The sequence below is a fragment of the Ornithodoros turicata genome, chromosome 7, assembly GCF_037126465.1.
Source record: "Ornithodoros turicata isolate Travis chromosome 7, ASM3712646v1, whole genome shotgun sequence".
Classification (NCBI taxonomy): Eukaryota; Metazoa; Arthropoda; class Arachnida; order Ixodida; family Argasidae; genus Ornithodoros; species Ornithodoros turicata.
Genome location: NC_088207.1, coordinates 44,696,411 through 44,723,123, shown reverse-complemented (window position 1 = coordinate 44,723,123; position 26,713 = coordinate 44,696,411). Strand labels below are relative to the sequence as shown.

At 42.0% G+C, this 26,713-nt stretch overlaps 1 protein-coding gene and 1 long non-coding RNA gene across 5 annotated transcripts; one reads left to right on the top strand and one right to left on the bottom strand.

Annotated features, from left to right (window-relative positions):
- The first annotated feature begins 215 nt into the window (after positions 1–215).
- Positions 216–1,078, top strand: LOC135401231 (uncharacterized). Its single transcript, XR_010424759.1, has 2 exons — positions 216–826; positions 863–1,078. It is a non-coding gene; the product is annotated as an uncharacterized LOC135401231 (long non-coding RNA).
- Positions 1,079–3,906: 2,828 nt separating this feature from the next.
- LOC135401229 (anoctamin-2-like) lies at positions 3,907–26,650 on the bottom strand. 4 transcript variants are annotated; one of them, XM_064633509.1, is made up of 20 exons: positions 26,394–26,650; positions 25,370–25,458; positions 22,272–22,573; positions 21,859–21,954; positions 20,597–20,644; positions 20,418–20,488; positions 19,854–20,132; positions 18,222–18,517; positions 17,174–17,256; positions 16,741–16,812; positions 16,505–16,585; positions 15,500–15,661; positions 14,823–14,859; positions 12,845–12,956; positions 12,336–12,390; positions 11,042–11,264; positions 10,706–10,926; positions 9,478–9,659; positions 8,864–8,969; positions 3,907–7,756 (listed from the first exon to the last, which is right to left on the bottom strand). In XM_064633509.1, exons 2-20 carry the CDS (start codon positions 25,428–25,430, stop codon positions 7,613–7,615), a joined length of 2,631 nt encoding a protein of 876 aa, XP_064489579.1. In that variant the 5' UTR covers positions 25,431–25,458; positions 26,394–26,650; the 3' UTR covers positions 3,907–7,612. The 4 variants fall into 4 exon arrangements, with proteins under 4 accessions (XP_064489579.1, XP_064489582.1, XP_064489580.1 ...); XM_064633512.1 differs by having other exon boundaries at positions 22,272–22,546; XM_064633510.1 differs by lacking the exon at positions 26,394–26,650 and adding an exon at positions 26,335–26,377.
- Positions 26,651–26,713: the final 63 nt, after the last annotated feature.

Sequence of the window (26,713 nt, the reverse complement as noted above, 5' to 3'; positions counted from 1 at the left end):
AATTCGGCCACATGGTTCACCCGGTTCACCTCTCGCCACTGCAAAGGGTTCGGTTCGGTTCCGGGCTTTCTCCACGTTATCGGTTACGAAACCGAAACAAAAACCGAAGTAATAAGGAAACTAATTTATTTTCGGTTCCTGTCCATAACATGTGTCCGCGCACGACCACGTTCGTAGGCAGCGCGCTGAAGTTCATGTCGTGAAGAAAGAATGGATTTTGCAGGTTGTTTTAGGAGTAACACGCAGCAGTGACATCTGCAAATGCACTTCTAGGGCACAGAGGGGATGACTTAGGGAGGCGGATTCCTCACCTTCCACCACCCAGGGCACCTGTGCTTTTTTTGCACACAGGTCGCCATGATTATACTCAGATATTCGTCACTATCAACGTCTATCGGTTGAACGATTTGGCTGGAAGTTTGAATGTCATGCATTCAACGGATGCTGAAGCGGTCCTGCCGTGTTTTTGTTCCTCTGCGTTCATCTCCGCTGGAAACAACAGGCACTCCCGTCCGTACGTTACTTCTTACGTCGTAGCCTCGACCTTGAGATTGGCCGGTAACCTATTCCGATGACGTAGCGATAGCAAACCATAGTGCGTAGTATTGACGATTATGCTTCATGGATGTGTCATTACATTGATTACATTACCAAATACGTCCCCATATGACGTCATTTCCATTTTAACGCGCTTCCGGTCGCTTCTCTGGTATTATCGAGTATTCTGGTTGTCAGTGTGTTTCCTTTGTCCAGAGTTACTTTTCACTTGCTTCGCCAGTTACCCGACAGCCTACCTGGTCTTATCTACATGACATCTACGTCAAAAGTGACGTCGCCTAGCCTAGCCGCCTAGCTTCCACAGATGGCTCGCACCTTGGATCTTGTTGGCCACGTGAAGCCTAAAGCCCTTGAATATGCCAATCCAATCCTTGAGCGTTCCGAAAGCGAAGTGGCGAAGTGTCTCACCACACGGTTTGACCATGTGTCTGCTCATTTATGTAAACTGTAACCTTCCCAAGAAGTCTGTATGAGTATCAATCACTTAGCAGAAAGGGCACAGTAAAATGTCTACACAATACCTCGTTCGGAGTTCGCGATTTCTGTTTGCTCGTGTGCGTGGTCGTCAACCAAACGTAAGCGAGTGTTACTATCTAACTACGCTTGGTCTTCATGTGCTGCCATTTAATGTGAAACTTTGTGTTCTACGCAGTGTCGTGGTATAAGCAGCGACGTGAAGCTCTCAGATAGCTGTGTCGAGAAGCTGCGAAAGACGGCAGGCAAGGACTATTACTTACGCGTTCTTGTTGAAGGCGGTGGTTGCTCAGGCTTCCAGTACAAATTTCAACTGGATGAAACTGTTGGCCCCACCGATGTTGTCTTTGAACGGGACGGTGCCAAGGTCGTACTGGATGAAACGTCCTTGTCTCTTCTTCGGGGCTGCACAGTTGACTACCACGAAGAACTCATACGCTCTTCGTTCCGTATAATCGACAACCCACAAGCCGAGAAGAACTGTTCCTGTGGTGCCTCATTTATGATTAAGCTTTAGATTCCACTGTACGTTGCAGAATGTGTCCACGGAGATGTGCGACACCGCCGTCTATGGGACAAGGAACCAAGACCTTCCTTTCTCCGTGTACTTTGTAGCAGAAAATGGCTCAAGGCACGCGTATACATAGTCATGAAATTTAGGGCCAGAGAAATCTTCCCCCTAAAGCAAAAAGCATATACCGCCTAGAGCCATTCTGATGAGAACTCTTGTAGGTGTAGACCAGGAAAGAGTCTGAGATATAAACTTGTCAAGAGCGTCCCCAGGTTTGCTCAGTTTATTGTTGAAGTTGTCCGTTCACATGCATAAACATAACTTACTCTCTAGTGGATAATCTGCCCCGTTGTGGCATGCAGCCAAGCCAGCAACACTTTGCTGACATCAGGCTGTGCTTGACAAGGATAATGTTTTCACTCAAAAAGGTACACTGCAGCTAAATGAAGGTGGTATTGGAAGTTGTCATTTGTAATATTTGTAAGCATGTTGTGTTTGCAGTTTTCTATATAAAGTATATTATAGACACTCTAATAAGGTATGTTAAATCAGTGAGTCGAACCGAACCCATACCGAAAACCGTTATTAGTCGTTATTTTTAGCCGAACTGAACTGAACTGAAACTATTGGCGCCATCATGGAGCTGAACTAGAACTGAACTTTTAAAACAATTTTCAAACCAACCCAAATTACTAAGTGTGGGAGAAACTTAAATTGTGGTATGCAGAGTGCAACGACCTTCATATGCTACACTTTAAAAAAAATAAATTGTAACATCACAAAGGAATGTAACATCACAAAAGGAACAATCGCAAAGAACGATGCATAAAAGACTTAACTTCTATATCTAGTCTAAAAGACTTCTATGTGAGCAAACTTAGCCCTTTTGGGGACTAAATGAGTTGTTACGTTTAGTTTACGTGTTTAGTTGGGGATAAATGAATGTCACCCAGTAGGTACCGCATTTCGCGCTTCGTCTTCACAGTCCTTATGTACATGATCGATGCGCGTGAATAAAAATAAATGAATTAAACCACGAGAAAGAAAGAACGACAATTTCTTACTCTATGGGCAATAAGTTGCATAATTATACTCTCAAAAAACAGAACTTCACCGTATAGCATGATATGCGCCAACCATTGCCACAAATGATAGGGTTATCACTTCTGATTCGAAGGGAGGGGGCGTACGCCTTTTTGTATCAATTTGAATCAATATTAATGGATTCACAACACAAAGAAGACGGTTGAGAGCATGTAAATTTTAATGAGACGACCACGGCGAATTCACCCACAACGACATTTCGATGGAGGCAAGTTCATATTATTGGACCATTTCGTGAACCGAAGAATCATTTTGAATTAACCGATTTGAACCGCTATAGTTGCCTTCCGGAGCTGAACCTGAACTGAACCTTCATGGTCGAACCCGAACCAATATCGTTTTTGGTTCGACTCTGTCTTAAATAACACCCTCTCCTGGTGATGGCGCATCTTGTATCTTAAGCACCATCAACAAACTGGCGCACATACCACAGCTTTCACCTGAATTACTGTGGGGCAGGTCATCAGTTGCATGTCTTTGCTTTTTTACAACACTAGCACATGCTCTTCTGAGTCACACACAAATTTGCATGTGTGTGCCTGCTGACCAGAAGATGTTGTATGAAACTGCACAAGTGCAGGCTGACTTCAGAATTCTCCAAAAACTTTGAGATAGATTGTTGACAACTTTGGAGGCAACCATTTTGATATGACCGGGGCATTGATTGCGTTGTCAGAGTTGTAAATCGCAATGGTAAGAGCAGAGATTCCACCCAATATTGTGCCACTAGAGCAATTCACACATATTTGCTTCTCACAAACAGCTATTTTAATGAAAGCGAGGAATGCCATATATAATGTTCAATACAACAAAAGAGTACAGATTTTTACATTACCAACAGTCTTCTATAATACCAACATCAAACAACCTTAATATACAAGCAATACCATCTCATTCACACTTCTATAAACATATGAAACATAACGTTCTTTTCTTGAATAATGAAAGAGAAAATTTGCTCTCTCTTAAGATAATGTTCCACTGCAGCACAGACAAGATGCAGTAGAAATTAAAAAGTATCAAAATTATTACACCATAATGCTGCAGTTCTCAACTTATGTAATTTGACAGCACCGGAGAACTGCTGGTAAATTTGCCACTGCCAGTTTATTGTGATGCAGCACAAGGGCATAAAAATGTGCATACCTTAACAGGTTAGGTATATAGAAAAACAAGTAGAAAGGAGTATAGAAATAGGCAGAGATTATGCTTTTTAGTGAATGATGTGACAGAATTCAGAAAATATGAAGCCAGGAGCATTTTAATAAAAGGGTTTTTAATTTTAAATATAAATTTCATTTTAATTTTAATAAAAGGACTATGCCAGTAGATGCTCTGTGAAAACAAAAGAAAACATGCTATTCTACTAGTATACATCTAGTAACAATGCCCTAGCAACTGGATATTAGTTAGCATGATATACAGGGTGTTCATTTTTATTCGCAACATATTTTTAATACAAAAGCTGAAAGGCACACGTGTGTTGAAATATGCACCGCAGATTGTTGCTATGCAAATGAGCCAAAACCAAAACAGTGCGCCTCACAAGCGCATTAGCTTCGCTGATCTTATCTGGGCTACGCTTATCTGGGCTTAAAAGCGGTTAATCTGGCCAGCAGATCGGCATCTACTCCAATAATCTCCATTCCTCCAAAACACGTGGCCCTCTGATGTGGAATAGCACGTTTCAGGGTTATTTGAAACATGGAATGGCTTTCAAAGAGGACTGCCTCCCATTCTGCTACCTCGCTTTTGCTCAAAATCCCCTAATTAAAGAGTTAGTTAATGAATTTTAGGTAATTAGTCATCTTGTAGTTACATACTTCCTTCGAGAGGATGTCTGCCTGGCCACATACTCGTAGCTCAACTGCAAAAACGACATCTATGTTGCTCTCATAGCTGTTTTATAAAAAAATCTGTTGCAGATAAAAATGAACACACTGTATAACAGAAATATGGCATAATAACTAGGGTGTTAAGAGAGTCCAATTGCTGTAGCAATAATGTAATAAAAACTTGAGCATTGTGTGCAGCAGAGTGCTGACAAACGTTAAGTACTTAGCTCAGTAAAAACATCTCAGCATTTCAATTTTCGAAAAGCTCTGCACCACTAGTTTTGGCTGCACTTAAATGCACTGCACATATTGCACACTTCATCATTATATCACATTACAGGAATCAGTTAACCATAGTGCAACACAGTCTCCAAAAAGAACCGCTGTGCATAATTGGCTCAGTATGCAGATTTTGTTCACAGAAACGACTAGAAAGCCGTGCCTAGCTTGATTGCAGTGGAGTTACTGAAACCCCATGTCCCTGCAGAATGTGATCCAGGTAGCCACAGTCAAATAAAATGTAGCATAACTAACTTCGACCATAATGAATTGTAACATCTGCATACCCTTCAGAAGCACCAGCAGAGGCTCTACAGGCTGCATGAATACCAACAGTTGCTTAGATTAGTTACAAGCGTCTTGCATTACAATCATGAACAACCCCACATCTGAGGAATGTTGACATTCTGAGCTTACACCTGAGGTAGTGTTTGCTATGCACACGTATTAAAGTCTAGAAATACACCTCCCTTTGTTTTATATGAGGGCCAGGAACGGGTAGTGCTAACCCACGAGACACATTTCACTCTGCACTTTTACGAATTTGGTCAAGCATTTTGATTGATGTTTTCGTCTTCTTTTTTTTTAATGAAGATCTGGGATTCTGAGACTTCGGACTTCATGCTGTGAATCTTGAAATGTGGGGTATCGTAGCATCATCCTGTCTGCAAACTATGTCTCAACCGCGGCGACATTCAAAGGAGACACAAAGTTGACTGTAATATAACAATTCAAATTTTAAACGAAGTAGTTTATACTTTATAATGCACGGAACAACGTAAGACATGGGGATTCACTCCGGAATAGATGTATGAAATAATCAAGCCTAATGTAGCCATTTACCAGTGCTATCATGGTGTAGGAAGTGATGTATACAGCAGGCAACTATATGTAAGAAATGTAGTAATTGACTGCGCATCACTAAGTTTTGTTTTTTTGTGTTGTAAATGGCAGTGCAAGACAAAGTTTTGAGGCTGGTACAAAAAAATGTGCGTACCACTTTGTTGAGGGGTGATGTGCGCTGAAAGCACACAGTTTCATAGTTGCAAGCTCACGCTGCTGTTCCTGGATGTTCACAGATGTGAGTGGTTAAGTATTAGCTTCAATACCATTTCGGGGTGAAAAAGACAATATTCGAAAAAGTTCCTCCAGTATCTCGGAAATCTGTGGAACATTGACAAGCATGAAAACAACTGAGCACGGACTGTTTCAAGGCAGGTATGTTACAAGCATTACAGATTTACCACAAGCAGTCAACAACAAGAATTTTGCTGCAACTACAAAACACTAAAGCACATATTTGGCAAAACTTCGACCACTAGAGATGTCACAGAGCTCAGCAGATCTATCATACTATGTATGTGCATGTAGCCATAAAGTATGCTTTTCAATACGTGCTATCCGATGCCATGTGCAGTCAAAGCTGTATGCGCGTATTTGATGAACATTCTTGGCACCCTGCCTCAACATTGGTGTGACACTGTTACAATTTCTTTACAGTACCCATTCCCTGACATTTACAGTACCATTACAGCACCCATTTATGAGTATTTTGAATCTGACATTTGCTATGATGAATGTGAAAATGCGGTATTATAACAAACATTTAGCTCCAGTTGCAGTTTAGATATCTTTTATCCAGTGCCTTGTAGTTTTCTTGCAGCAGCCAATGAGCGTAATTCCGTGTCGGGTGTACCCCTCTTTAATGAAGATATCCATGTCCAGACACCAAAACTGAGTTCTTTTTTCCCTTTTTTACTGGGTTTACAGAAGAAATGTGAATTTTGGCTTAAACACGATTCTTGTGCCATAGTGTATGATCAAAAATGAAGGAAAAGGGCTTAGAATGAGGCAAGGTGATTGGTCTCCAATTTGTGCTGTCCTTGCCCTTGATTTTCTGTAATGAACCCCCTTCGTCATGATGTAGGAAAATGTCGTCAGTGCATCAGCTAGTCCCACACTTCCAAAGTAAATCCTCATAAACACTACTCAGTCACAAGATCATTTTCTAGGGCTAAGAAAGGGGCTATAGCTCCACAAAACCAATGAGAACAGTGACGTGCATCACACAGAAATCTCATCTTTTCATCTCCCAAAATGAAGCCCGACGTATTCTACCCTCGAGCGTAAAGCTTGCCACATGCACATAATCGCTCCTGTAGAAGGTGAATGCATGACTGTGCTTTGGTCATCACCATAGTCAGGGGCTCTTGCAAGTTCACTGTAGCTATTAGGCTTTACTATAGCAGCGCTGGGTTAAAAGGCATAGGCACGTTGATCGCACCCTGGCATGTAGTGCAACACCTACTGCCTTCTGCTTTCAGGGCTCGAAACATGTCAGTAAGAACAGTGCAAAATATTCCTATGCCGCTCATCCCAACGAAGATGACATGTAGTACAAGAGGTGCGATTTAAAAGGTGAACCACTAGTATGCGACACATATAAAAGTATAAATAGACTAAAATCTCTGGTAGCATTAAAAAAGCTTCCGAAGGCTTGTGGTGCCTTGTATATGCTCGTATGGACACAAGGTACAAAGATTAAGTTGTAAGACTGAAATGTACATTTCAGCCTTTTAACATTCCACTCTCCAAACAAGCTAATCAGCGATGCTACACCAATGACATTCAGGCAGTACCTAGTGAAACCACACAATATCAAGTCAACAGCACCATTGATTCATAAACCTGCACAGTCAAGCGTTTGTCTGAACATTGATGCGCAACCTTGCTCGCTATTCTTCAATTCAAGCGACATACTCTGCTGCAAGCACATTACGTTGAAGCACTGGGTACATCTCAAGCTGTACTTCTCTGATCCATGAAAGTGTGGTCTTGATCACACAGGCACCTAAGGTGTCTGTCTTCGCCGTAACTCTTGCAAGATGATTATCTCGTTGGTGAGCCTGTTGTCTTCGCGGACTTTCTCGCGGATCGATCTGGGGACATCTGGTATAATCCAGCGGATGACAGTCATCAAGGAAGCTATGAAGTTCTGTGAAATAAAATGAAATATTTTGTGACTGCGAACAGTTCTATATCCTTCTCTGCTGCACTGCAGGTTGCAAGGAACCCGAACAGCAGCAGGCAACAACCACATGTCAGTCAATGTCAGTGAGTGTCTCACATGCATCTACGGCATTTTGAGGCTACTGTGGACTTTGAAATAAAACAAACCATACAAATGCACCACTGGACAGACAGCTGCAGTTGCAGTTATCTTCCATTAAACACTACTGGAGAGTGCAACTGGGGGTGCACCGTATTTACCGGATTCTAACACGCACATTTTTTTCGAGAAAAATTGAGCCTAAAACTTGTAGCTTTCATAAGGGACTTGCGAGCACAACACTTGCCTGTGACGTCAGAGATTATAAGAGTGAAAGCAAATGGTTGCCAATGCATTCAAAAAGTGTGGGATATGCCTGTGGACAGTCGATGGTGATAAGAAAACATCGAACAATCGCACCGAGGAGGAATAAACGTTTGTTCGTTGTTTATCAGCCGCATAGTGGTCTTTTCGGTGCTTTTACATTGGGGCATCGCTAAAATTAGGTGCATGTTAGCTTCGGGCAATACGGTATTTCCCATCATGACAGCATCGTTTCACCAGGAACTCTGCGCAAAACTTTTTGTTGCTCGTGGAGTTACACGTGTAATAGCCACTTTTTATAATCGTCAAGACCATAACTCTGTAGTGCATATACCTGCAACATAAGCTTCAAAATCCAGAGAATCGCACAAAAAGAAAATTATATGTAGAAAACACTTGCTATATGAAGGCACAAGACTAATGAATGCACTGAAGTTATTTGCCAAACAAAGCTTTGCAAGAGAGCTACATATAGCATGTTACAAGGCTCAAGAATGGTCCCTGTCGAAGAAGCAGAAGATTATGCTAGTGCGAAGTTCCAAATGCCAGCAATGTACACTGCACCAAGCCTAGGGGATTTCAGAGAAGGACCCTATCTTTTCAATACCTACACATGCTTGTTTTTTTTCCAGATCGAAGACAGAGTAAATAGCATGGTTAAGACTAAGTTGGGTACACACAATTATATATAAAGCTAATCCGAACTCAGGGACTGTAAATCTTCCTTACCTCGAATATTACCACAAAAGCGAATTTCCAGACCAAGATTTCCCAGTACTGAGATGTTCGTTTGTACTGGTTTTCAACCCAAGGTGGTGTTCGATGGTCTGAATACCTACAGAAACCAGCATGGAATTAAACCTTCTGAGGCAAAGAACAGATTTGGTGAAGACACAGCATGAAGCTTCCAGGTCAAACTCTGCTATGCTGCTCACGATTACTGGTACAAACTGCAAATTACTTTTTTGCTGTAGGCTGTTTGCTACAGGCATCATGAAAGAAAAAGGCTTGTGACAAATAAAGAAGTACAAGTGTGAGAAACAGAAATGACACAACGTTACTTCTTGCAGAAGCAGTAAACATGCGCATGAACACATCCATATCAACAAGGAATAAAAATGGACATATGTGCTAGTTATGCTTGAGCTGCCCGTGGCTTCATTCACTGTGTTTGTAACAACAAGTTTTAACGAGTTTATAATTATAACCCAATCCTCATTAACTAGAAAATGGGCAACAACAGGTATCAACCAATAAAATATGGCCCTAAATAAAGTTCACTGCTGTATATGCGGGTTGGAATCTGTCGAAAGCCTCTGCACTTTGGCCACCGGCTTACTTACCTGCAGTAACGAGCACCAAGCAGCCCAGACGTATTTCCATGAAGAACGTTTTCTCCATAGTCATTTACATCAAAATATGACAAACTGAAGTCCACATAGCCATCTAAGCCTCCCTCAGGGGAGATCTTCAAGCGATAGTACACGCGAGATATCAGATCTGATGTGAAGGCAATAATCACTGCCTGAAACAAACACTTTCGGTTAGTTGAAAAGTCGTTTTGCAAGGTCTTGGAAAGGTATTTTCTATTACAGTAGAACCCCTTTTTAGTAAACTCTCTGGGACCATGATGAAATTTTACTAGATCAGGAGTTTTATTATATCAGGTGTGCCACTGAATGTATGGGATTCTATCGGGACCACAGTTCTCGTTTACTATAAGCAGAGATTTACTACAAGAGGAGTTACTATAAAGAGGTTCTACTGTATAATATATTATATATAAGTCCCAAACGTCGCCACACCAGCATTGGACAGCTGTTTCGGCCTTATTGGGCCTTCATCAGCAATGCGTAGGTGGGCCCACCTACGCATTGCTGATGAAGGCCCAATAAGGCCGAAACAGCTGTCCAATGCTGGTGTGGCGACGTTTGGGACTTATAAACATATGTTCAACGTGCAGCCAAAGAGCGTATGCTATTTTTCTTCATTTAATATATTATATATAATATATATTTCCATATACTGTATTATATTATATTATATTCTCTATTATAGCAAGAAAGCTAGCATAGGTATCAAGTATAGCATCGGTAGCAATATACAGATAAAAATCCACCCCCACTGTTACATGCATAGTGCCATGTATGCTATGGTGTCTACCGAGGAACATATGCAGCATGCAATAACCTGACAAGTGAACATCTCTGTGGTTGAGGTTTACATTGTTTTATCTGTAAGCCAGGGATATGTGTTAGGAAACACCAGAAACATTATTTTTGTGAAACGCAGAGAGAATTGCTTTTTGGGCACTGACTACTATACACGGCAGTCCATCAACATTTATAAGGTATATCATGGTTGGTCACAATTCGTAAGCGACAAATGGTGCTAAACTAAATATGTAAAAATGAAGCAAGGCACAATACACAGCCATTTTAAAGGCGACTTTGTAATTTCTGTTTGTGGAGTGAAATTCAGAGTGTGCACGAAAATGTTGAACACTTTTTTAATTCACCATACGATTCAAAAGTCCTGTCAAATAACACCTTAATGAGACTGCACACTTACATTTGTGAGAACCGCAAGCTTTCCCAGAGAATCCATTATGGGAAACCAGATACCAATGTCTTTAACTCGAAGGCCAACAGGTCGTCGGTAAGTTTTCAACAGCTTCAGAGCGTCCAAACGAATTTCAAGGGCATTGTTGAGCAGAGCAAATAAAGGAGCCAGAGGAAAGGCGGCCACAAATACGGTCACAAAGCCATACTGCAAAATCATCTCCAAGTATTCTGCAGGGACGAAAGAATAATTAGGGAATAGGGGAAAAATTATGAGCGAATGCAGGCGATTTCACATTAATTCAGCATTGTTGGACGGGGCCGACACCCAGGTGGGACGACATACCTTGGAACAGTCCAGTACTTCCCAGCTCTGGTAGGGTGTAATCTTGCTCCCAGCTGTGCACAGGAGGTCGGCGATCCTCGTCTCCTCTAACGAAGGAAAACCAGGACCACAGACGCATGGCATATGGCCAAGCCAACTCCGACAAGGCTCCAAATGCTTGCTTGCCCACCATTATGATCGCTAGTTGAATGGAGAGCTCTAGGAAGCACCCACCGACTCCGCACTGGAGAAAGAGGAAAGTGAAACGAAGGTTCTATGTGGGATGCATATTTTACCACTAAATTTGTTCTACTGAAGTTGCCATAAGATAAATAGAGCCTGAAGTTTTCAGGAAATTTTTTTTTCTAAATTCGGGGGGTAAAATTCGGGTAAATAACCATGTGCACTAAATTCATACGAATTCGGGTGGAAAAACTTCCAATATGCTAAATTTGGGGAGAAATCGGGCTCAGTTACTCAAACTAACTGTTGTGGTTTGGTACGAACGGTGATATAACTGAATTTTTCTGCCAAACAAGTAAATTAGTGCATTCCTACAGACATCCCAGTGAGGGCAATTTGCCAGGTAAAAATCGGGTTTCACCCTAAAGAGGCAACCTTCAATTCGGGGTGCAAATTCGGGGAAGAATCGGGGAAAACCCTAAAACCTCAGGCTCTAAAGATAAACAGCAACTGAGCAAAATATATGTGACTATATGTATTTCACATTCATGTACAGTTATGTCCTTCATCATATCCAGGAGTATTCTGTATCTAGGCAATGATTCTAAACTTTTATGCATTATTTCAAAACATTTGCAATTGTCAATTGTACAGGCAGTACACATAATGGTGGATAGCATGTGATAACGCTGCTCAGATCTCTCTCTACACCTAGATCCAGATCATGCTCCAAATGTTATCTGTTATATTGCCGTGCATGTAATGAAAGCATAAATGCCAGAAAAAAATTTTGTGGAAGAAAATATTAAGTTTGCTGCCTACGTGCAACTGTCACAGTGCAGAACCCTTAACTTAATGTAAAGTTTTATTCGGTGGCCCTGCTGCACTTTGTTCCTGTTTAAAGTTACACATGCCCATGCATTGTGAGTGGAATTCAGATTTTGAACTATTAAAGGGCAGCAAAAATAAGAGTGCCTATGGCACATTAGACCTTGCATTCCCTGCTTATCTATGCACTCCAACCAGCCACTGACCAGAGAGTTGTCAGCGTGACCTTTGGCAGAGCATACTTTGGCTACGGTTCTATAGGAACTCTCATAATAGTGGTCTGCAAGATAAGCAACCTGCTTACCTCTTCCTGCTGATATCCCAAGAAGTTATTGTATTTCCCAGGACGGCCAACAAACCTGTAAGATAGAAAGTTTCAGCCCTAGCAAGTTGGACTCTCCAATTCAGCTGACGAGATCCCTCCTATACCACCATCAGTAAAGCGCAAGAAAAATAAAATAAAAATGTGTTGTTCAAAAAAGCACCACTGTAACAAATTTGCACTTTCAAAGTAGTACTGGCAATACTGAAGATGCTGTGACCCCTCCATATACGTTTCTCAGGTGTCCCGGCCATCGCGGTTGTTCCCACTCTGCCTTGCACTGACAAATGTACTACTCTTTGTACATTTTGAAGTTCTCAAAGCTTTTGTGTAAGTGGGTCAGTAGTAACACTGACACTTTCTGTCATTTTACGATGGGGCTGGGTTCATAGTAAACTTAAATCAAAACAGTTATTCTCATATTAGGGTGTTCAGCTGAGATTTTTTAAATTTGTAAATCAAAATGTGAAGTGGATAATATAACTGCTTACTTTCCCTTGAAGAAAGCAATGTAGAAAATGGACGAATAGCAGTTGACAAACTGTAGAAGGTACATCTTGAGCGTCAGGCTGTCATCGTATTCAGTTTGAGTTCGAGGCATTTCTGAAATTAGAAATTTCTTCTGTCCAGTATCCCCGAGAAAGCCAGTGCAAAACTCACATATGCTTTTGTACACTGCACGTACTGTATGTACATACATGTAGTGATCTGCACCTTGGTTTGCCACCTGGGCACATGCTTGGGATCGTTAATGCTCGCATGTTTTCTTATAATACCTGCTGTTATTTTGCTGACTGGACTCCACATATAAACAGTTCATGATCAGCCACATGTTCTCTTTGCACCTCCTGTATTAGCACCATAGCAGTCCATCGACTCTGTTATAATGAGAGCCGCAATCACACGGATAAGAGCAGCATGTGGTTTCACACACGTGAAACCCAGCCAGGCAACTACACTGTGTCAGCCAACTTATGTGCTAAATTCTAAGGAAGGGTAACAGGCATTTTTTTGTTACTGCAACATCTTTGTTTCCGTTATCCATTTCTGATACCCGCCTTTTGAATTTCGCTTCTGTTACATTTCCGTTTCTGTTTCCAATTTGCTATAGAGGTGCGGAAGGACAGCCCGTTCAATTGTCTCCGCCCCCCGTTTTGTTGAAGCGCTGCTTCAGTGTCGTGCATACACACTACAGAAGTAATTTCGATCGGTGGGATCCGTATATTTTGCTGGATTTTAAAAGAAATTCTGTACAAACACGTCTTCATCCTGTAGAGTGTCGTGCTCAAACTCTGAGTCCAGCAACTCGAGATGGGCGGACCAGACCGCCTCCCTATGTCGCTTTTACGGGCGAATGCTCTCAGTAGTAAACAATACTGCCACTGGCACGGTGAAATAAACAAACAAACAAACAAATTCCAGACGTGCGTCCTTGTGCTATGTCACGGAGTCTGCTGTGTAAGTCGCATGTGGCGTCATCAGTTATGTGGACTGGGATGAATAAGTGAAGGATGCGCCGTCTAGATCCAATATTGCGCTTTCCATGCTCTCGTGTAGTGTTCATGGAATATATTACAGGGAATGGGATCCAAAATACAAAAATAAAATGAAAAGACATTCATATCATTGCATAACAGGAATAGCCAAAACCCGAATTCAATACCGGACGATCATTTTCGTTTCCCTTTTCTGTAATGTAGGACAGTGGTATGTGTTTTCGTTATCGTTACCATCTCCAATTTTGGTTGTAGTATATCGTTTCTGTTTCCGTTACCATTACCGTTACCTGGTTCCACAGTGCCAAAAACTGCTAACAAATGCTGAGTAAACACTAGGGAGATTTACTGAACATATTTAGCTTCTGGCACAACAAAGAGTGCTTACCACAAGAGGGGCATGCCTTGTGCTATGCAGTGTTATCAATCACCTATGGGTAGACCCTGAAGTTTTCAGGTTTTATATTTTTCCAAATTCGGGGGGTAGAAATTGGGTCAATAAATTGATGTCGAAAATTCGTGCAAATTCGGGCAGAAGAATTACCATCAGACTGAGTTCGGGGAGAAATCGGGCATTATTGTAGAATAAACGTTCACAGTACCGTTTATCCAGAGTGCCAGAAGTAAGGGGCAGTCGCATATTTTGTGAGAAACTAGTATGTCGATGCCTTGAGGTGCCTAGACTAGATGTAGTTTTGCAGGTAGAAATCGGGTTTAACCCTAGAGAAGTGAACCTCAATTCGGGGTGCAAATTCGAGGAAAAATCGGGTTTAACCATAAAACATCAGGGTCTACCTATGGGTGACCACAGTGGAGTGTACAAACCCCTTGACACTACATGCACATGCATAATTTGTTTCTGACAGTGCTCTAACATTTCATTTGCTTTTCTCAAGTGTTTGGGCAAATTCAATATACGTAGAACAGTAGAAGTCACTGCATAAAGAGATGCGGCATGAGAGCTGCAGCTTACCTAATTCTGTGAGGTAGACTGCGAGCTTTGTGTAAACCTGCAACATAGAATACCAACATCAATGCTCATAATTGACAAGCACATAAATTGAACATCAGTGATGCATGGAGTGTGCAGATTTTTCGTGTCTCACACTGTGTCAAAGTTCAGTGGTTCCAAAACCAATTTCTGCCTTAATTGAAATGCAAAATAAGCACTTTTTCTAGTTAGTTAGAAAAATTTCTTAAGGAAAATGTTACATCCTAACAGGTAACCGTAATCTCTCTATAGACTCAGAAAGCACAAGCTGAATTACGTGAAGATATAAAAAGTACACTGGGCTGGGTATGTAAATCAACCACCCTGCACCAAAAAATAATAGAACTAAATTGAGTTGGCACATATTACGACGACTGCTGACAAAAACTGATTTTTGAGGCCATTGATCTGACTGATTATTGAAAGGGCAAATTGCCTAGCTAAAATAATGTTGCAGTAATTATATACTAAGTGTACATTCGCATCTTTCACCAGAAGAAAACATAAACAAATGATTAATATAATATGGATAGCAGAAGGAAAAGTGCTTCTTTCATGATACTCTTTTCACAGTGCATGAGAAAGCACAAAAAAGTGCAGGGTAACTGCAGTGGTATTGTGCGTATGTAAGCTGAGTACGCATATGACAAAAGACTAACCATGTTGAACAGTAGAATGCAGAGCAAGTTGAGAAGCGCAGCGGTTGAGGACGTGATAAGTGGGACATAGCTGGATACCGCTTCAGTCCTCAGGGATAATACTGTCCGTACTGACATTCGGTACACAATTACTCCAATGACGGCTGCCACGGCCAGCACCACCTACACAACAACAAACCTCATCGTTAGCCAGACAACAGTTTTTAAGTGGTGTATACAAAAGCTGCATACAACAGCATCACTTCTACACAAATTCTGTCTCGACCAATAGAAAACACCCAGGTCACAATAGCATGCAACAAAAAGTTGCACATTAAATATAATTTCTTCACCCATGATTTCATGGCACAATAGTCTAAGCATAGCACCTCGCACAAATGGTGCTTACATAATAAAAATATCCCCATTACAGGACCAGAAGCAGCGTTCCCTAGCAGTGGTGCTTGCCAGTGTGCCCTAGTGACACTACGTGTCCCCATATACACATTTTTCACATGGAACACTGCTATCCCCTTGTGTCCTTCGAGTATCCTACACACTTCTGCCAGAAGCCCCCTTCAACATTATAAATATATGGGGAAGACTGTGAAGGATATAAGATGATCTTCCCCAAACTCTCGCGACCTGCCACTGTGCACGTATGCCAAGTAGCTCGACAGGATGCACATCCCGAAACCATCCTCCATTTCCTGTTTGTAGAGGCTGTAATGTAATTGCTTAGGCCCTGAATAAGAAAGGTAAACTAGTCTGTAGTCGGCTACGTGCTTTCCAGTGGTCACACATTGTGAGAAAGGAGGGCTGAGCTACTAATATGAATGTTTGAGCACTGAAGGTGTTGTCCTGCCACTCTGCAATAGAAGGCCAGCTAGTCGTAGTGAAACTTGGTAGTAAGTAGTGGGAAGCAAGGTGTCACAAAAATTATACCCAGTGCACAAATCAAGCTAAGTTGCAATACCTACTTTATATAAAGCACATAGTACCACAGAGCTACAACTGTAGGCTCACCAAGAGGAGTATAACAGAGCAGGAGAAGATGCCATAGGGAAGCTTCACTTTCCAGAAAGGAACTGACTCATTGTAGGGGCCCTGAAGACAAAAAATAATTTGTAAGAAACTACAGATGTACTTGACTGCAAAGAGTAAAGGGGCACATGTAGCTGCTAATAAAATGATCTTAAGGGCAATATTAAGTGGAAAAAGCAAGAAAAATCCTTGCACGGTGCTGTACTGCGGACACTTACCTCTCGTATAAGCTCTATGTGTCTCTTTTTCATCTTTGAAAGTCGTACGAGATACTCAGGTCGGGAATTTTCCTGAAAAACGTTCATTCAAATAACTCCGGAAAAAAGCTCATGTGCTGATGCGCTGGAGGCTTGTGTGTTGTCACTAGACTGAGCTCGACCTGGCTCGTTCTTGAAAAATGTTTTGTGTACTAGTTGTCATATTGCCTGGCACATCATCTTTCTTTCATCTAAATAAAATGTTACCAATGTCTAACCTAGACCACCTTTCTTGCATTATAATGGCATTCAGCAACAATGTGGTGGGTATTGCCAAGCACATTCATGTAATGTGCTGATTGATGTTTACGTGGCAGGGTAAATTAAGGACACGAAACAGTAATAACATGAAGTAATGCCTCTGGGACAACCACAATTACAGGGGCAATCTCACCTCCAGTGTGTCAAACCCTGATAGATCCCACTGGTAAGTAATCCTGGCCGAGTACCGTTTCCAGAGCTCCAAGTAGGCCACCCCTGAACAGAAAAACTAAATCTTAGTTGCTGAACGAAACAAGGCTAAAAGCATGTGTCTTTCATCTATTTGTTCCAAATACACAGAACATGTGTAGCCAAAATGTGCCAGACAGCACTGGACCAAAATACAGGGTATTCCAAGTGTAAATTCCACATGCTCCATAGGGCCTGACGTTTTTGGGCAAAGTGCAATTGAATTTCACCAGTAATTTGTTGTCCAAGTCAGGATGGGGCTGGATAGAGTTGAATGCAATTTTTCTCGGAATATCCTAAGAACTGATCAACTCCTGTGCTCTGAGAGAGCAGAGCATCATGATGGGCATCAGTACCCTCTGGAACACATGTGCATCTGTCACATTTGCTTACTATCAACGTAAAATAGAAAATTGGATCTGTACTCAAACCACATGCGTGGTTTGAACATGAGAGAATTGATGTTCTGAATGATGATGTTATGATCTTTCATGCGTGGTTTGGTCTGGCACAATGTTGACCAGAGGCCCTTTTCTTTTTTCCAAAAACACCCAAAGGCATAAACGAAAACTGATTGCAGGCCAACTTACAGATCAGCAAATATGCACCAACTAATTGCCACCACTAAAAACTGTAAAGAGCTTTTCACCGCAGAAGTTCATATTGTAGTATTCATAAGGAACCTGGTTAGTTCATGTGTAATGGGACACGTGATCGGCAAAAAGCGGGTCCCAAATTTGAGCCGTCGCGCTGTAACGTACAGCCCTTGTTGTCGACTGCTGTACATATTTAAAAACTGACAGCAAATGATTCTAAGGGCAGTCGACTTTTTTTTTTTGTTACTTATGATTCACACGGACAAAAATTTATACAAGAAATTTTTTTGCATGACTCGCTAAAGACAGAAGAGAACCTTACTTCTTTTACAATTCCGCAGGGAGATGTGCTGCTTTTTGTACGTAGACCTAACTCAACAGTTCTGATACGCTTACCCCATATGGACATGAAGATGGTGAAGACGACAGTGGACCCGTTATCAAAAAGATAGGTGAGCTTGGCGTGTGTGCACGTGTCTTGCAACCGCCAATACTCGCAGCCAGTGTCGCAAAGGGGGCACATGAGAATCTTGCCCTCACTGTGGCACATCTCTGCTACAGGGCGGTGACTGTTGAGGGTGAAGCAGCCATAGAGGAAGCATGCCAATCCAACCACTGAGGCAGGTATCAACATGAATGTGTAGAAGCCCAACCAGGCAAAGTATAGGCCAATCTTGACGCCGAAGTAACGCCTACAGTAAAAGGAAGAAGTCAGTAGAAGTGCATCAGTTGGACGTGCTGACTCTGCGACGGTCCGTAGGTAGGGTTGCCACCAGGCCGGTATTATACCGGCACGGCCGGTTATTTGGGCGCACTGCCGGATGCCGGTAGAAAGGTGATACCGGCAGCCTTTTGCCGGTATTTGTGGCTCAAGACCTTTCAAAAGGGCTTTTACGGGACTTTCCCTTCAACATTCCGCTACAGCTTGAATAAATCTGGAGCACAGACCCAGCTCCGCAGTCACCAGTCGTTTTCTTAGTTATTAATTCTTATTATTATTCATTGTTATTATTATTATCACTGTTATTTCTAGCATCAATGAAACAGCCACACACAGGAACTTATGTTTCCTCGTAATATCTTGAGCGAGCATGCTCTCTCTCTGTCTGTGTCTCGTCCACCCATCACCCCTTTCCACGAGCCTTTCCTCCTTTCCCTCTATTCCGCCTCCTCTCCCTCAGCCGGTATTTTTCACTACGAAAGGTGGCAGCCCTATCCGTAGGTCACCACCAAAGGGCTTCAACATTTAAGGATCTCTACTGCATTTGGAAGAAACACTAATGTATACTCAAGAGACTCCTGAGGTCCTAGAAGAGTAATGTGTAGACTGTTTGTTTCATAATAAGTTCTTCTACATTTCTGTGAAAATCTGTAAAATAATTCATGTGCCACAGCACCACCCACTGCTCCCAGAAGATGTCTAATGACACGAAAGTTACTACGTACATCTTTGATGCACCCAGGAGTGGCGAGTTGATGAATCCTGCCACATCTATCACCATGCCATACTATACCACACTATGGGAGTACAGTTTCCACGTCTTCAAAAGTTGGTATTTATAATGGTGCTGAAGTTACGATTTTCCGCAGAATGCCCTAACTACAACGGGTCCTCTACGGTCTGTGCTGCAAAATGGTTTACGGTAAAAAGACTTCCATAACAGAAAAGTTAGTGTAGTTATTTAATTTGCTATCACAACTGCCTCCTTTCCGCCAGTTTGCAACTGCCAATTTGCAGCCCGAAAACTGACGTATCAACACGTTCTCAAAACTTCTTCAAAAGTCAACACAGAGCTTACACATAAAGCACACAATGAACACAATGTCACTATGTAGGAGAGCACTACATAAGTCATGGTTCATTTGTACCATATTTTTCTTTTTTTTTTTAAATATCTCTTCATATGCTTTAACCCTTTTGTGAAAGTGTCGCTGTGAAAGTGCCAGAATACAGCTGAGGAACTTTCAGCTTCTCAAATGACAAAGTTGAAGCTGTTTCTACCATACAAAAAAACATGCATCACATACCTTATCTCATCTAATGGCTGACGCTTGAAGACAGAAAATACAGATGCCCATTCACTGAGAAGAGCGGAACGAAAAGAGCCTTCACCCTTCTTCCCGGATCCCTCGTGCAGAGGGAACGCTGCCAGGTAAGTGCCGTCAGCTAGTAATCTGCTCACACCGAACTTGTGTTTCTTCTCCGATGACTTGCGTGAGAATGACTTTCTCTGAAGGATAAAACTGACTATTTGTGCTCTCTGCTGTGCGGAGAAGAAGCTTTCCTTGCGATGAGGTATATCAAACCTGCAAAAATGACGAAACATGGCATTAGTTCCCCCTGGACAAGCCATTTGAACGTTCAGGGTAGAAAAGACTACAACAACAACTTTGTTTGATGATTAGGGAGTTTTATTGCCAGGATGGAAAAGAAAAGTGTACATGAGGGCCCAAACTTAATTACTGGCTGGGTGACACAGAGCAGAACAAAGGCTTTATAACAATTACCAAACATATTTTGTTGAACCTAGTACTATAGCAACCTGAATTTTGTCTAAATATTGCAAACAATAGTGATGTACATTTACTTACAAGTACTCCTTTGACATGGAGAAGGTGACGGAAAACTGCTTATGTGGACGTCTTTGATAGCACACCTCTACCTATCAAGCAAAAAAGGAATATTAGGTATGTTCATATAATTAGCAATAATTGCCAATTAGCAAATTAAGCTATTTGCAGCTCAGAGGGAAAAAGGGCATGTTACTTACATCATCACATTCGAGCATGGCATCTCGCTCCTGCACCCTCAAATCCCACTGGAAACACAGCATGCATTCAAAATGGGCAACACATCACAGCACACAGTGCATACTAGTCCTGCATGCTTACTTTTATGGATGTTAACTACGGCTTGGGAGCAAAAGGTTAAGGTGTAAGTTAGTTGTAGAGAGATAGCATAGCATTATCTCCACTGAAATTTTTACAAAACCTTGAAAGGTGCCCCGCCACACCGAACGTATTGTAACGCTCTACTGATGTGTTCTTTTTGCTGCGCTTTCAGCACTTATAGAAGGATAACCTGGTTGTGAGGTCTGTTATCGCCAGGAAATGTTCAGAATTCCCAAACGGTTCCAAAAGCCGATCACTGACTTCATAGCCTTCTAGTTCAACTTTGTACTCTTTGAACTCTTCTGGCTACACCCCTCCAATAACGACTTAGACTCGCCCTTGTCAGCATTTTTGGGGCCCGTTAAAACACGTTCAAGCCAGATCAGCAAGACCTTCGTGTGGAAATGAATAGATGCCTGCATTCGGGCATTTATTTTCGGGGCGGAATATAACTGCTGAAAGAATCCGCTTTTTAGTGAACCATATAAATGCCGATAAACACCTCCAAATTACCTTGAAAGAAAATGCCGAAAACGACAAACCCTAGATATGATGTGTGTATGGCACATAAGGGTGGATCAGTAGTGGTGATACTTAACTCCTACACCTAAGAAAATGAGCCAGCTGATTCTCCATGGGGTTAATTCATAGTCATTTCTTATGGCCAGAATGGGACTTAATGGCATATTGGTTTACTTCGTGATAAGCCTGAGATTGCGTGTAGCACATTTGATAAATGTGAATATTGCATGTGATTCTTCTGCAAAACACTTGAAATGCTTACCACTAGCCTATACAACCAACTGTGAAGCTGAAGCTTGCCATTCAAGCATAGTTTTTGCAGTGGCTAGACATTTTCGCACGCCTTTAAAATTTGCAAATTTTTGAAGTTGTGGCTCGCAAGCAGTTATGTAATTTGTAGTTTTTACATTTTTGGACAGTAACCCAACTCACAATATGTGACTTGTGGCTCAAATACATGCTACGAACAAGGTCGCAAACCATTGATTAGGTTGGTTCTGTAGAAAGTAAGATATCAGAAGATCATAACAAAACTTCGTAATCAGTGGGAGCTTCATAGTTCAATAGGTATGTTAGAGCACACCAAGCAATACAGCAACAGGAAAGCTTCAACACACACCTCTTTCACAGGCATCTTGAACCGCATAATTTCGGCAAAGCACCTAAGCACTTCCCAGGGCGCATGAATCTTGACAAAGCACAGGCCATTGGAATTCTTTAAAATAGAACAAAAGTGATAAATGTATAAATGGAATTAGCAACCACAGTTAGAGAAAACTATTTAATTAATTTGTGCTATCAAGTGTTGTAGTCATGAATGGAACTGCAATGTATACGACAAATATGGAACATTCCATGTCTTTGAAATGTTATTATTGTAAGCGTGCGAACAATATATCTTAATTTTTGCCCAAATCAGCTGAGGATGAAGACAAGGTTTCTCCTGGGGCTAACACCTCTTTCAAATTATATCAATTACACTATAATTATCGAACAACATTTTTTTGCAGCAAAACTATGCAGCTTACTTACCTGTGGCACATACTCAAGCAGAAGCCCAGTTTTCATAAGCTCCTCTTCAAAGACATCCCTTACTAGTTGATTCTTAGTTGGAGAGTACACTAGTACAAAGTCTACCTTGCGCCACGAGTTTTTCATATACACACATCCTGGCTCTGGTTCCTCTCCATCCATCGGGGCATCTTCGTCAACACCAGGAAGCTGAGACGATGGGCGCTGCCCAGTATGGTTGTTACTTGCTTCATCACCTGGCTTCAGATCTTGCATCTGAACCAGGATGGCTTCATCTAGAGCATTTTCGTAGATATTTGGTGCTGGAGCAGTAAGACACACGCTATGTACAAAGTATGTGCTTGCTAGAGCTGCTGGTAAAATGCGTAACCTCATCCACCACAGACACATTCAAGACAATGAAAGAATCTTGCCTACGGCCCTTGTCAGATGGGCGTCCTTCAATTATCATTCAAATCAATGGCCTTTGCACCCTTACACTGAACATGTGTGTAGCGCCACCAAGCATGTAACATGTCAACCTGTCAGGGGGGATTACATCCAATGCTGTTTGAGAAGTTGACACGGTACACGCTAGGTGGCACTACACGCATGTGCAATGGCTGTTGGTTTCAAATGCCCGTGTAACAGGGGTACAGTGAACCCTAGTTAATATGACCACTGCTGTTCCCGCGGATTTTGGGCATAAAGCGAATTGTCATATTAACGAGAAACGTACCCTCCGCGGACCGGACACACCGCTACGCACAACAAAAGCCAACGTAATTATGATTTATTTTCTGAAAAATCTGTTAACAATGACTACGTCAAACGATTTCCACTCATTAATTTTTCTAAATGGACAATAGCACCATCAATTGCGGACACATTATCGACCTTTATCTGCTAAAAAAATAACGAGGCAACCTTGCTTGCCGAGGCTTCGCTTGCCTCCTTAGAGTAATGCCACTGTTCATTCCGACTGCCAAATCAGACTTGTTCCGCTTCATTCCGACCATCCATACGTGAAAACAGCAGCACAGTGTGACCTGGTCCCTGCCTTTTTAAGCACTTCGGTGGTTCGAAAACCGATATGAGTATAATCCCGAGGTCAGCGATTTCAGGGGACATCCCAAACCTTGACGCCCTACTTTAACGTGTGTCACCCTATGAGCGAGGTACGAGATAGCCTCTCCTTGGGGGCTACTCTGAGGGTCATGTGACGTGGTCATAATAGCGGGAAGATAACGCCTGTGTTTGACCTTACTTGTGACAAAATTCTTGGTCATTGTCTGATAAACGGATTGTCAGATTAACGAGGGGGATTTACATGCCGCCGAAAAGGTTCCCGAGAAAAACGGTCATAAAGCCAGTACGTCAGATTAACGGGGGTCATATTAACGAGGGTTCACTGTATAGGTTCAGGGTTAGTAACATCACATTCAAGACGACAAGCTGACAACGATGAAGAGCAATGAAAGCGACAGTAAAGTACAAAAATTTCTCCTCGTGGAATGAAAGACCTCGTCACCTTGACAGCAACACAAAGGCAACTGGATTCAACCCTTGCATCGCTCGCTATTTATGAGCAAAGGAAACCGCAATTAATTATTTCCTTCTCCTTCTTAAGGCTTCTCAAGAAGGCCAACAACGTGGAGTGAGCTCTCATTGGTCTCTTCGAACGTTTTGTCCAACCACGGCGGGAGATTGTTTGAGGGGACCAATCAGAGGCCGCTCCACATTGTCGCACTTCTTGAGAAGGTGAGACAAAGCTGAGACAAATCAGCTGAGACAAATCAGCTGAGACAAATATGGAATAAATTTTGTTGTTGTTTTTTCTCCCTCATAAATCATGAACGTGAACGACGCAACTGATGCGTCCTGTTCCTCTTGTGTTGGTGTCAAGGTAACACCACCCTTCATTCCACAAGGAAAATACATTCTTTGCACTCTATTGCCCCGTGAGCAAGTATGGCCTGAGGAAACTTTATTCCATACTGATTCCTTGATACGCAATGCAAAATGGACTCTAGTAGAATTTCGATGCTGGATTATTTGAACACAAATTTCAAAATTTTGGATTTCTCCATGAGCATTTGCAGGTGTTCTGCATTATTCTATATCTCAGCAAAGTTACTCATGGTACACTATGTAGCAAAAACATCTTACAGGCCTGCAGAGTACCAAACAATAGACCTTTTTCATAACTGCTTATGCGCATGCGCTGATGCACCAATGACCTTGGGGGCGACGCACAAGGTTATCTCTGTATTCTATAGATGGCGCTGGATGGGGACGATGGAAGCATATGGGATGGGAGCATATTGGAGCATACATATCGCGCCAACCCGTCGGGCCCCACCCCAGGACCGATTTCAATCCTTTATACTACCCATGCAGGTTTGTTTCGACATGCGCCGAGTGTGGTTCGCTGGAGAGCCACTAGGATGCAACACGAATGTGATAAAGGCCAATTTTTGCAATGCTTCAAGCAATCACACTGGCAACTTTTGATACATGAGTTTTGATACATACAAGATACATGAGTATGTGGAAGTGGCTTTGGAACCAGACCCCCACTACAATTCAAAACAATCAGGAAAATTCAGAGAGAGAAGACAAGTTCCATGGTTGCTCGAAGTTCCAAAGTCTGTGGATCGATGTTCAAATGCATCATTCTTTACCATATCTTAATCAGAGCATTGCAAGAAAATCTGTCAATTTTGTACACACAAAATATCGTGCAGAGTGAGATAATAATCAAATTGTGCCTGTAATTTTCTGGGCCACACAGTAGTGCAGACAAAAGAAAACGAGTGAGCTGGGACACAAACATGAACATTCTATTAATATTTTTCAACATCATTTGTCGATACCCCTAAAAAGCATGCAACTGTTTAGAACTGCAGACTGCAAAATTTCACAAGCAATATCAGTGGGCATTAATGAGATTAACAAATGTAGAAAACAATTTGCAAAAGGAAGCAATCCTCTCCTAAAGAATATCATTACAAAGAGTTTATTCCCTAGACCATACTGTCACCATAACACTAGATTTTCCTGTCATTACAGCTTTCATTTTTGCATCACATATGTTAAAGCTGAGGTCTTTTACTTACTTGAACCTCTGCTGGTGTTGTCCAGCGTACTCAGTGCATCCTGCCAGATATTTTTAGACATTTTTGGGCATGGTCTCGACACTCTGAATCTGAAACGTTTGTATATTTGGTCATTTTCAAGTTAATTTCCTGTAAAAGTTCTGACCATAACTATGAGGACAATAATCTAATGAGGCAGACTTCATCCATTTATTGTGTAACGTGGAACTGCAAAATGGGGGTACAGTAAAGCAAAAGCAGCAATGGAATGGCATGCAGGCAAAACATTATGCATGCTCATTCCTCTCAGTGTTGTCACAATTCTGTTGTATTTTCTTCACAAATGCAGACAGTGGAATATCCTGAAGGCTCCTGGGTGGAAAGATTCCGCGCACAAAATTTACAAGAATGGGGTCCCACGTACATATGGGCCAGTTAAGAACCTTCTGCATCAATACAGCAGTACGTACTACGCATGTGTACTTCTTCAGGTGATGTTTGTCAGCATTATAAAACTGCAATGATGCAAGCTGGTTCGAGGTCACCAACACAAATCACTCTTGAAAGTTAAAAAAAAAAAAAAAAACAGAGAGAACATAACTGAACCTCAAACACAGCCCAGTTTGAGAGGCTGTAGTCCTGCACCTTAATTACGGCTGATGACGATTTTCGATTTTGTCGTTCTGTCTCTGCTTCCTTGTCTCGGTGGTGCTACTCAACCTTGACAAAGTTTGCGTCAAAGTCATCAATATCAGCGACTGATTGCTCCATATCGGTTGCTTTCGGATATGGGACATCTAATCAGTATGTTCGCTAGCTAGATGCCTCACCCCCTCACCTCTACCATGACTTCCAAGATCTAGCTAATCCTTCCGACTAATAAGACAGAAAAACTTGTATGTTGAGTTGCAGTAACAACATTCAACCTTCAAAGGCAACATGTAGGCAAGGTATGTCCTCCCGAATATGTCCGGGACTCTACTCACGCACTAATGTTCCAGCATAGAATCCGAATGACTAATTCAGAGATCGAGGAGCAACTTACGTAGTATCGCATCCGTGACACCCCTGCTAATCGAGCATCAGGCTCTCGACTGACAACACTATCCGCACACCGTTCCGTAAGTCATATCACGCGGCAAGAACGAGGCTCAGGATGAAAATCTTGTCCAAGGAACCCCTGTCACTGTCAAAGGGTTGTGCAGGTGCACAGCGGAACGTAAACATACGAAACTATTAATAAACGGAAGGCTTCGAAACCTAGCACATGGGAGCAGCCATTGGCCGATGACGATACCGATACATACCGCTTTTTTCATCGTTTCTACTGCTTCCTACCACATTGTAAAATATACTATCATAGAT